This window comes from Hemiscyllium ocellatum, chromosome 26 (genome assembly GCF_020745735.1).
Source record: "Hemiscyllium ocellatum isolate sHemOce1 chromosome 26, sHemOce1.pat.X.cur, whole genome shotgun sequence".
In the NCBI taxonomy this organism is placed as follows: Eukaryota; Metazoa; Chordata; class Chondrichthyes; order Orectolobiformes; family Hemiscylliidae; genus Hemiscyllium; species Hemiscyllium ocellatum.
In genome coordinates this window covers 40,603,427-40,615,798 of record NC_083426.1, presented here as the reverse complement: position 1 = coordinate 40,615,798, position 12,372 = coordinate 40,603,427, and the positions used below count along the sequence as shown (strand labels likewise).

General features: G+C 39.4%; 1 protein-coding gene across 4 annotated transcripts in view; it reads left to right on the top strand.

The window, feature by feature from the left end:
- LOC132828427 (ankyrin repeat and SAM domain-containing protein 1A-like) overlaps nt 1–12,372 on the top strand; it is a 349,239-nt gene that overhangs the window by 180,617 nt on the left and 156,250 nt on the right. For all 4 annotated transcript variants that reach the window (XM_060845537.1, XM_060845538.1, XM_060845539.1 and 1 more), the window contains exons 11-12: nt 5,309–5,382; nt 8,055–8,178. In XM_060845537.1, the coding sequence (XP_060701520.1) occupies nt 5,309–5,382; nt 8,055–8,178 (198 nt within the window). The remainder of the gene's footprint in view (nt 1–5,308; nt 5,383–8,054; nt 8,179–12,372) is intronic.

Sequence of the window (12,372 nt, the reverse complement as noted above, 5' to 3'; positions counted from 1 at the left end):
TCTCTCTCTCTCTCTCTCTCTCTCTCTCTCTCTGTCCATCTGTCTCTATCACACCCTCACTCTCTCACTTCCTTGACTGTTCCCCACCAGACCCAGACTTTCATTCTCCCTTTTGAACTCTTCCAACTGTTCTGGGCTTACCAGTTTCACATTCAGATTCCATGTCCCCTTGCCGGTTTGTTAGGCATCCTGTAGGTGACAATCAGCCAGCAGGAGGTCACAGAGATGAGCGCTGTCTTGACGTTGGTGGATCTGACCGAGAATGTTTGGGACACACAGGAAACTTATCCTTGAGCAGAAACACCATCGCTAGGTATATCTACACTGTGCTCAGTCTGCAGCAGTTCTGATAACTTCATAAGTTTGACATTGTTAACCATTTCAATTGGGAATCTGGAAGTGATTTCCAGTTTGCTGTTCAGCCCCTCCAGATTGTCAAGATGCAGTTGAAGTCAGAAGGTCTGGGACTACGTGGTGATAGACTTAGCAAAGAGTGGGATGAGACTACCATCTTAAAGTCTTCCTGTCAAAATACGAACATCTTTTTGCCTCAATGGATGTCAATCGTGTTCTGCATGAGTAGGAAGTAAACCTTTTATCATAACTGTAAGGCATGTCAATTCCTGATCTTTGTATGTTCTTAAAATGCAGAGACTATACAGAATTGCTATAGTTTCTGTGTATGTACATAAAGTTTTTTTTCCTGAGTAAAGAATATTTTTGCAATTTAAATAAGAAGTGTGAAAGACCGCAGTCTAAGATATTTCTGCTAAAGTACAAGAGGGGCTATTCAGTTTTCAGACCCTCTGTTTTCCTCAAATGTATATAAATACTGCCCTGCTTGAAGAGAATTCCTTTGGTTTTGCAACTGCAGGGAATGGCAAATTCTGATTTTTTTTTTGATATGCAAAGACTGAACAGAACTGCTTTAGTACCTTCTTATGTACATCTAGGATTTTATATCTTTGCAAGAAAAGTGAAAAAGGAATAAAGCTGATGTAATACATGACCAGGTAATGTGATTCAACAATATGTGGAAAGGTTTGATTTTGGATCTGGGCAAAGAACATGCAAGCTTGTTGGAATGGACATCTTTCTGTATAACACCACCTAAACTTTTACTTTGTTTTGATGAGAATGAAAAGAACGCATTCTTGAAGCAGACAATCTGAGAGGCGATGCTTTCCAAGAAGCTGACATGCTAGCCTCCACTTCAGCTGAAGAAAGGGCGCCTGCAGATATGAGTGGATCCTTATTGACTTGTTTAAAAAAAAATCTGCATTTCTGATCGAGACAAGTTATCTGATACTCTTAAAAACTTGTGGTTTTCTGTAATGTTGATTGTGTGACTGTTAGTGAGAAGGAGGACGCATTTGTATGTGTGAGCAATTTGTAATATTTTCCCACCTGAGTGGGTTTATGAATAAAACTTATCCTTAACATATTTAATAATGAAAGCTGTCTGGCTTAGTTCTAGCCAACTATCTAATGAATTGGCAATATAGCATCCTATTGTTAAATTCAAAACCTTTTGCTGTCAAACAAGGAGTGTGAAAACGGAAAATTTAGCTCCCCTCTTCTCACTGGTTATAATGTTAAACTTTTTTAGACAGGGGAATCTTGAGGGTAACTACGCTGTGCCAGTCATTTTGGTGATTAGAAGTTATCTGGTTGGAAAGAAAAAAGAAGCAAGTCATTGGGAGTTAAGAATGGTGGTTTCTCAAGGATTAACTGCCCATTTAAAGGACCAAATAAAGTATAATTGTTTAGGGTATTTTTGTACAGTTCTGATCAAGAGTCGTACTGAACTTGCAATGTTATCTCTGTCTCTCCCATGCTACCAAACTGACTGAGTTTTTCCAGCATTCTGTGTTTGTTTTGTATTTCCAGCAGCTGTAGTATTTTGCTTTTAAGATTCTAGGGGATTTTCCTTTTGATTTAAAACACAGTTGATGTTTTCTGTAGTTTAGAATATAATGTTTCAAGATCTATACTATATAATAAACAAACTAAAAGCAACATTGTCTAAACGTTATTCAATCTTTCTAAGAGGAGTGATTTTTGGATTCGAACTGTTAACTCTACCTTTCTATTCACAGATGCTGCAAGACCTGCTGAATGTCTCCATCACTTTTTGTTTTTATTTCAGAATAGTGTTTTGATAATTAAAAGCAAAGAACTGTGGGTGCTAGAGATCTCAAAAACAAAAAGTGATGGAGAAATTCAGCAGGTCTTGCGTAGAGTTAACAGTTCAAGTCTAAAATGACTGCTGTTAGAAAGATTGAATAACTTTTAGACAATGTTGCTTTTAGTTTGTTTATTATAGTCTAGGTCTTGAAATTTAAATCTGTGATCCTTTCTGTCAGTCACCAGGAGCATGAATATGTTTTGCAAACTTCTGGGTCTCTGTGGGGGTCATAAGACACTGTAATGAGCCACGTTCCATTCCCCATGTTTCACATGCTGCCCCAATTTTGAGTCTGGTGCCTATGAAGTAAAGTCACAAACTTGAGGTAAGGATCCTATTCAATTGGCAAACAAGCCCACAAATACAGGAATTGAAATTAACGTTCACCATCTGAGCTCTGCTATGTGACATCCTCATTTTTCCTGCACTCAGTAACTGCTTTACACTTCCCTTACTTCTGTCTGCAATAGGTCAGTGCACAGATATCCAGGCCTTAAATGGCACTTCAGTTTGAAGTGCTCCATATTGTTAAGGAGGCTTTGGGTTCACTGTGCGTCCCTTTGTTTTGCTTGGCATCAATCCAGTCTCATCTTCACAGTTACTGTTGGTGCCATAGAGCAGGGGAAATCTGCTACTCCATCAAGCACCACTCCAACACAGTTTGGGAACCCCTATTTTAGTATATTTTTCTTATGGTAATGGGTTTGGTCTGTCCCCAAATTATCCTTCCTTTGCTCAATTTCTGTTTTACCTGCCTATTTTTGATGTAAATTAACCACATCAGTTTGAATTCACTGAAATTAGCTTTCCTCCATGTAAATACTTAGAGCCTCAATTGTTCCTTATTTTATTGTATGGCTATTCTAAATCTTTTAATGTAATTACTGTTTCCAAAATGATCCCCAAGTGAAGCATCCTCAGTTTGGCCCACTTCTTTCCCCCCATAACATTGTAGCATTGCTGCACACATACAAATTGTATACAGATGGTTACTTACTTGTGCTGTCACGTTTATGGGTTAGTTACTGATTGTCCTTTGCATTTTTCAGTTTCTTTGGAAGGCCAAGATATCAGGGCATCAATATAGGATTACCACTCAGAACTCTGAAATCAGTGGAGACTTCTTTATGCATGAAGTGACAATTTGGGAGAGGGGCTTAAAACAACAAAAAGAACATGCTCAAGGGTACTTCCTGACGGAAAGAAAATCTTCTGCAAAATAACAGAAAATGTTGAAAAATGCAGCAGTGGGCCAAAGAATGGCAGATGGTGTTTAATTTAAATAAAAGTGAGGTGCTGCACCTTGGAAAGGCAAATCAGGGCAGGATTTATACATATATTTTAAGGTACTAGGGATGTTGCTGAACAAAGAGATCTTGGAGTGGAGGTTCATAGCTCCTTGAAAGTGGAATCACAGGTAGATAGGATAGTGAAAAAGGCATTTGATATGCTTTCCTTTATTGGTCAGAGCATTGAGTATCAGAGTTGGGAGGTCATGCTGCAACTGTAGAGGACATTGGTTAGGCCACTTTTGGGATATTATGTGCACTTCTCCCTCCTATAGAAAGGATATTGTGAAATTCAAAAGGGTTCAGAATATATTTGCAAGGATCTGGATGTAAGTTTGCCTGCTGAGCTAGAAGGTTTGTTTTGTCACCATACTAGGCAACATCTTTAGTGAGCTTCCAAACGAAACACTGGTGGTGTCGCCCAATTTCTATTTATATGTTTGAGTTTCCTAGGGTTGGTGATGTCATTTCCTGTTCTTTTTCTCAGGGGGTGATATATGGAGTCCAAGTCAATGTGTTTGTTGAGAGTTCCAGCTAGAATGCCATGCTTCTAGGAATTCTCGTGCATATCTGTGTTTGGCTTGTCCTAGGATGGATGTGTTGTCCCAGTCGAGGTGGTGTCCTTCCTCATCCATGTATAAGGATATTAGTGAGACTGGGTCATATTGATTTGTGGCTAGTTGATGTTAATGTATGCTGCCTGTTCTGCCTGGCAGAAAACTAGCCACCAGGATACATGAACATCAATTAGCCACAAAATGACATGACCCACTCTCACTAGTATCCTTACATACGGATGCGGAAGGACACCACTTTGACTGGGACAACACATCCATCCTAGGACAGGCCAAACAAAGACATGCACTAGAATTCCTAGAAGCATGGCATTCCAACCGGAACACTCTCAACAAACACATTGACTTTGACTTAGACCCCATTTACCACCCCCTGGGAAAAAAAGAACAGGAAGTGACGTCACCACAGGAAATGACATCACCAACCTAAGGAAACTCAAATGTATAAATAGAAAGCGGGCTGCACCACCAGTGTTTTATTCGGAGGCTCACTGAAGGTGTTGTCTAGCATGGTGATGAAGCGTCTGAAAACAAACCTTCCAGCTCACCAAGCAAACCTACACCCAGAACCTCAACCTGAGCTACACATCTTCTCAAAACTCTCTAATTTGTAAGGGTGTTGACAGAGTTGGAGCATTTCAGCAAAAGGGATAGGCTGAGGCTGTTTTCCCTGGAGTGTTGGTGGCTGAGTGGTAACCTTAGAGGTTTATAAAAACATGAGTGGCATGGGTAAGGTAGTTGGACAAGGTCTTTTCCCTGGGATGTGGGAGTCCAGAACTAGAGGGCCCAGGTTTAGGGTGAGAAGAGAAAGATTTAAAAGGGACCTCAGGGCCAACTTTTCACTCAGTGGGTAGTGTGTGTATGGAATAAGCTGTCAGAGGAAGTGGTAGAGGCTGGACCAATTATAGCATTTAAAAGGCAGCTGGATGGGTATATAAATAGGAAGGGTTTGGAAAGATATGGCCAAGTGCTAGCAAACAGGACTAGATTAATTTAAGATATCTGGTTGGTATTGACGAGCAGGACTGAAGGGTCTGTTTCCGTGCTGTAAATCCCTGAGACTCTCTGACAAGCAGCATCTGTAAAAAAAAAGAAATAGCCTTAGTGTATCAAAATGTTACTGCTGTTTCTCTCTCCACAGATGCTGCCTGTCCACTGAGAATTTTTAGTGTTTTCTGTTTTATTCCAGACTTTGAACTTTCATGTTATTTTGCTTTTTGAAAAGAAAATCTTTTTATCTGATTTGGTCCTTATAGATGGGAAGGCTGATCCTGATTCTATATCCTCTGAAGTGGTAACCAAACCTGTTCGGAACTTCACCTCATCTCAGGTTAGTAAAAAGGAATAGGGGGGTGCAAAGAGTTACTGTGACGCATTAAAATTAGAATTACTTTACAAGGCAAACCTTTGTAATTCCTTTGGGAAGTATACACTGTACCATGAATTTAATGCAATACAATAATAAATGTATCATTGAGAGCCTTTATAGTTTAGATGCAGAATATTTTTATTTGTTCTCTAATTACCTGTGAGATTAGTTGAGAGTTGACCATGTTGTGAGAAGTCTATGTGACCCAGACTAGGCAAGGACAACAAATTTCCTTTCTTGAAGGCCATGAGTAAATTGTTCTGAGAATACTTTTCACTTCCATATTTTTTAAATTAGCTGCCATGATGGGATATGATCCTGTGCCCACCCCCCCACCCCGAGAATTAATCGCTGACATTACTCGTCCAGTGACATTACTGTCATCCCTTACTCACTCTGTTAAGCTATGGGTTTCAAATAGATTAAGCAATTGAATTTTCATTTGTAAAACTTGATCTCATTAGAAGTAAGATGTTGGTAGTTTTGTTTGCGACAAAACCATATTCTTTGTTGGCAGGTTGCCTTGAAGTCTGAAAACATTCTGAATATCTGTTTTGCTGACTTGCTACTTTTGGGACCATTCTTTTACTGACTACTTTCTTGGACAACCTTGATCTCTTAATAAAAGTATCCATTCATGGAGTCATACAATATGGAAACAGACCATTCAGTCCAACTCACCATGTCGAGCAAGTTTCCTTAACTAAACTACACAACTGAGCTGAAAACTACACAACACCAGGTTATAGTCCAACCAGTTTATTTGGAAGTGTTAGCTTTCAGAGCGCTGCTCCTTCATCAGGTGGTACCTTCCTTCATCAGGAAGGAGCAGCGCTCTGAAATCTAGTGCTTCCAAATAAACCTGTTGCACAATAACCTGGTGTTGTTATTTTTAACTTTGTCCACCCCAGTCCTACACACGGCTCCTGCACGTCATAAAATAAACTAATCCTACTTGATTGCATTTGCCGCGTATCCCTCGAAACATTTCTTATTCATATACCTATCCAAATGACTTTTAAGTGTTACAACTTTATTTGCATCTGCCACATCATCTGGCAGTTCATTCCACACATTAACCACCCTCTGTAAGACAAAGTTGCTTCTCAGGTCCATTTTAAATCTTTCTCCTCTCGCCTTAATATGCCCCTTAGATTTGAACATACTCCCCTGGAGAAAAAAAACCTTTGCTTGCATCTTGTCTATGCCCCTCAGGATTTTATAAACCTCTTTAGGATCACCCCTCAACTTCCAGTGCAAAAAAGAACTGGCTTATTCAGCCTGTCCTTATAACTGAAGCCATTTAGTCCCAGCGACAATCTTTTCCCAGCAAATCTTTTCTGAACCCTCTCCAATTTAATAATATCCTTCCTAAAGCAGGGAACCAGAACTGTTCACAGTACTCCAAAAGTAGCCTCACCAATATCCTCTACAACCCAACATGATGTCCCAACTCCTTTACTCAAAGATCTGAGCAATGAAGGCAAGCGTGTTAAACACCTTCTTAGCTACTCTTTGTCTACTTGTGATGCAAACTTCAAAGAACTATGTACACAAACCCCTAGGTCTCTCTGTTCGACAACACTACCCAGGGAGAAAGTGAGGATTGCATATGCTGGCGAACGGTCGAAGAGTGTGGTGCTGGAAAAGCACAGCTGGTCAGGCCGCATCCAAGGAGTAGGAGAGTTCGAAACGTTGACTCTCTTGCTTCTCTGATGCTGCCTGATTGCGTATGCTTTTCCAGTACCACACTTTTCAATACTACCCAGAACTCTACTATTATTGGTGTAAGCCCTGCCCTTGTTTATTTTATCAAATACCTTGCATTTATTCAAATTAAACTCCATCTGACACTCATCAACCCATTGGACCAATTGATCAAGATCTCTTTGTAATCTTAGATAATCTTCTTTACTCTCGACCAGATCACCAATTTTGGTGTTATTCGCAGATTTACTAACCATGCCTCCTAAATTCTCATCCAAATGGTTTATATAAATGACATACAAAAGTGAATCCAGCGCTGATCCCTGCAGAACACCGCTGGTGACAGGCCTCCAGTCTCAAAAGCAGCCCTCCAACACTACCCCTGTCTCTTTCCATCAAGCCAATTGATAAGCTGTCCTTGAATCCCACGTGATCTAACTAATTAGTCTACCTTGTCAGGTAGAGACGCGGAACCTTGTCAAAGGCTTTACTAAAGTCCATATAGGCAATGTTCACTGCTCTGCCCTCATCAATCTTTTTGATTTTATCCTCAAAAAACACAATTTCCCACGCACAAAGTCATGCCTTAGGATACGAACAAATCTATATTAAGTCATGATTTTTATGTCTTTGTAAAGAAAATTTCTCCTTTGTTGGTCCATCCAGGCCATGCACCTTTTCTGGTTGAGAAGGAACATCAAGCACCTTATTTCACATTCACATTCAACTAGCAAGTGTGCTTAGAATGGCCATGTCACATCCTAACCTCTATGGTACCTTGCTTTTTTAGCTTGCTTTGTACCCGGGTTCAGAAATGTGGCAAAACTTTTTCTGTGTTCTCCTGTGCTATGCACATCATGTTAACTTAAATATGGAGCTATTCATTTGAGAATTAGAGAAAGAAAACTTTCTTTTTTCCATTGCAGATTCCGGATTTACTTGCACCTGGCGTTATTCACTCAGATAGAAGTCAAGAGGCCAACTTGTCATGTAGCAATAAACCAAACCTTGCACTCAACCTTAAGTCGCCATCTATTATTGTTACCCAAGGTATGTTGATGCTTCGTACTTCTGAAAGATGAGGCAATTTGATAATATTAAGAGCAGGGTTGTTATGAAAGCTTAACGGTGGGTCTGTGAAATTTCCATCTTGCATCTGCTTGAATTGTGAAAAATCTCAAATACACTTCCAGATTTGTCTTTTCAACCTTGAATTAAGTCTTTTAGAACTATGTATGATAGAATCCTACATTAATGGTCAGACTTCATCAGGAGCAGTAATTGTAATGGAATCTTAAGGTGATTACTTCAAAAGGATTGCACAAGAGTATTGCCACAATGATGAAGGTTGATTTTTGCAGGACTTTTAGCTGCAATGTGCACATAAACAAAATGAAAATGATTCTGTTGTAGATGGCTGTGTCTGTGCCGAAAGTAAAAAAGAAAATAACATGACAGTTTTATGACCAGTGTGGTAACTATCACTAACCATGTGGTATAGAAATATACAAGTCCAGCAACATTTCAATGTACCTGTAAAATTGATGCATATGATATCATTAAGGTGTGTTTTCCACTTCCACAAAGGCTGATACTACTGCTTTTCCTCATTGCTTAGTAACTTTGTCAAAAGAACGGTAGAATCTCTTAAATCAAGTTCTCAACATTCTCTTTGATGGCAAGCATCCGCAGGAATTGGAATCAGAATCAGAAAAAGAGAGATGCCAAAATTCTGGGAGGGATGATGGCGGATTTACGGGTGTAAGACAGAGAGTGCAATACAAACTGCTGGAGGAAGAGAACAATATATTCTTTAAAAAGTTTGATCATGGGCTGTAAGCAGGCTGCCTTCTTGAACTGTTGCAGTTCCTGTTAAGTGTGCCATGTGAGCAATGCTGCTATGACCTAATGACAATGAAGGAACATAAAACAATTCCAAGTCAGGTTGGTGTGTGGCATGGTTGGAGAGGGGGGGAACTTGTAGGAAGTGGTGGTCCTGTGCATCTGCTGTCTTTGTCCTTTTAGGTTGTATACGTCATGGGCTTGGAAGCTGTTTCGAAAGAGCTTTGGTACATTAGTGCAGTACATCCTGTGGAATGTATGCACTGCTGCTATGGTGTCAATAGTGATGGAGGTGCATGTTGAATTTGGTGAATGAGGATGGATGATGTCAAGTTTTGAGTGTTTTTGGAGCTGCAGTCATCCAGGCAAGCAGGGTATATTCTATCACAAACCTGACCTATAGATCGTGGACATGCATTGGGGAGACAGGAAGTGATCTACTCTCAGTAAAATTCCAAGCCTCTAACCTGATTTTGTAGCTTTTATATGACTTGTCCAGTTCAGTGTTTAGTTTTTGGTAATTTTCAGGATGTTGATAGTGGGGGAATCAATGATGGTAGTACTATTAAACGTCAAGGGACAATGGTTGGATTTTCTCTTTTTCACAATGAGTGTTGCCTTTCACTTGTGTGTTCTAAATGTTACTTATGACATTCTTGGAAAAGCAGGGCTTCATTTCTAGGGTGCTGCTCAAGTGAGGCATAACACTTTAATATCCTAAAACAGCCCAAAACAGTTCATACATGTGATTGCTCAACAAAATCTGGCACCCAAACACAAGAGATATTAGAACATGTGAAAGCATCTTAAAGAAAGGAGTGAGAGAGGAGTTACAAGGCATGGGAGCTGAGGTAACCCATCAATGATTAAACAAAAAAGACATGCACAGGCAACACGTTAGAATTAGAGGAGCTCAATGTTTGGGGCAGGAGGAGATTGGCAAATGCATGAGTGATGAGTGAACAGAAATTACTATGAATTAGAAAATGACAAGTAAGATTTGGATGAATGCAAGAAGCTAACACAAACTGGAGGGAGGAAAGAAAATAAATGAGACTGAGAGAAACAGCAACTTTACTGCCGGATCAAAATTCTGGAACTCCCTCCTGAACAGCAGTGTGTACGTCTGTCAGGTGGACCATGGTTTAAGAAAGCGATTCCCAAAAGTGTTCTCTCAAGAAATAATAGTTAGTCAATAAAGCTGGCCTTGCCAAAATCATGTGCCAAGAAGAAATTTGCTAAACAACTTCTCGTCATTACATTTTAACTCCCAAGATTCCAAAATCTCAATAATACCAAGATTCTTTGTAGTCAGTTTTATTTTATGCTTTTTGTTTTCAATCCCGTTATGGCTGTTGTTCTCTCCATTGGCCTGACTGACCTTGGAATTGTAAAGAGGCACAATTTGCTGTAGTCTCGTTGGCTCTCCAGAACTCTTTTAGATTCTCCTGTCACCACTTTGCCTTGACATGTTGGAAAATTGGCAGAAGATGATCCAAAAATTGGCTGGGTTATTGGTAGTGAAGAGGATGGTTGTCAAGTGCAGGATGAAATCATAGTTTGGTTGAATGGCTGTAAAAGTGGCAAATGGAAATCAACTCCAAAAGTGCAAGGTTTTACATTTGGGGAGAGAAAACAAAACCAGGAAATATGAAGAATAGATGAAGTGAAATAACTAGATCTGGTTTGCTCAAGAGAGGCAAACTTTGTTTAAAAAAGTTAGGGCATAAATCAGTTTTTTGGATGATTAAGTTATTGATTAAAAAGAAAATTCTTTACTGCCCAGACGTCCTCAAGTTTTGCCCTAATGAACAGTAAGCAGTAGTTGCTGTTTGCCTTGGATGGTACTATGTAATTTGGACCAAATGCAATTAGTAGGAGACCCATTTATTCATGATGAATGAAACATTGTGCAGTATCTTATTTAGGATGTAGTTGGCAAGGGAAAATACAAATTTAGTCTTTGTGCTGCTCTGTTGCTCGATTGTGCTTTTGACCTTTAAAAGATTCGTTTTTAGCTGCATAGCAATTGTTGGCAGTGGTGTCTGCATTCCACTTGCAGCTTGCTTATTCTGTTGAAGTTGGTTATACTATAAATCATTTTGTAGAGCAAGCGAACATTGACTGTTGGAACTCCATGCATTGAACTGAGAAATATTACAGCAGGACTATCTCATAAGCAGTTCAAGTCTGCATTCACATAAACTGGTAAACCTCAAAGGGTTATTACTGGGTAATGAATAGTTGCACCAGAATGAAGAGACTGTTCCAGTGAAGTTGTTTTCCAGTATTCCAGCCAGCATTCATTTAAGTCAAATTTCAGATGCAAACTTTAGATTTATTTCAACAACTTACTACTTGGCATGGTTATTAGAACCTCCACTCAAAAAGCAATATACCAAATGGCCTCCATGCTTTTGAACACATTAGAGCTATTTTTTCCTTTGCCCCCTGCTTTTCCTTCAGTTACCCAGCACATTTGACAAGCTGTCCACTTGTTAAATAAAAGTGATATTGTCACATTCAGATTTTCCTTTTTACTCTAGTGTCTAATCAGAGCTCTGTCATTGTGCTAAGTTGAAAATGAAGATTTGTAAATGTACTGTTGAAGCAGGAAACTATGAAACATGAAGAGTCTCCATTATTTTTGTGCATGTTGAACATCCATCATGTCTATATTTAATAACTAGATGATAACTCCTTAACCTTCTCAATGGGAGTGTGCAGTTTAGAATTTGTTGTATGCTGAGACGTGAGACTCATGGTTCAGATCATGAATTCAGCATCCAAATTCACATTTCAAGACATGAATATGAGGTTCAACATACACTATGCAGTCAAACCTAGTCGGGTCAGAGTGTAAAAGGGAATGTAGCACTGACTTTGAATACTTGAGAAATCATTGTAATGTTTTTCAGTTTTCACAGATTCTTTGACCATGACCCATATCCTATTTGGCATTTTGATGCAGGCTTGATCATTAAGATTTCCTCTTTGAGGCTTATTCAGGGCCCTTCTGTATTCCAGAGCTGAAAAATGTGTTGCTGGAAAAGTGCAGCAGGTCAGGCAGCATCCCAGGAGCGGGAGGATCGACGTTTCGGGCATTAGCCCTTCTTCAGGAATGAGATGCCTGACCTGCTGCGCTTTTCCAGCAATACATTTTTCAGCTCTGATCTCCCGCATCTGCAGTCCTTACTTTCTCCTTCTGTATTCCATCTTTGCAACATATTGCTGCTTCAAATTATGATATGAACTGATACAGAGCACAATTATTTTGGATCTCTGATATGGGTAGCCTAAGTGTATCATGGTATTAACATTTTAATTGATGAAAGAAATTAGTAAAATTATTTAATCTGGAATGTATTATTTTTTCTTGTCCTAATTTCAACTTTGAGCTTT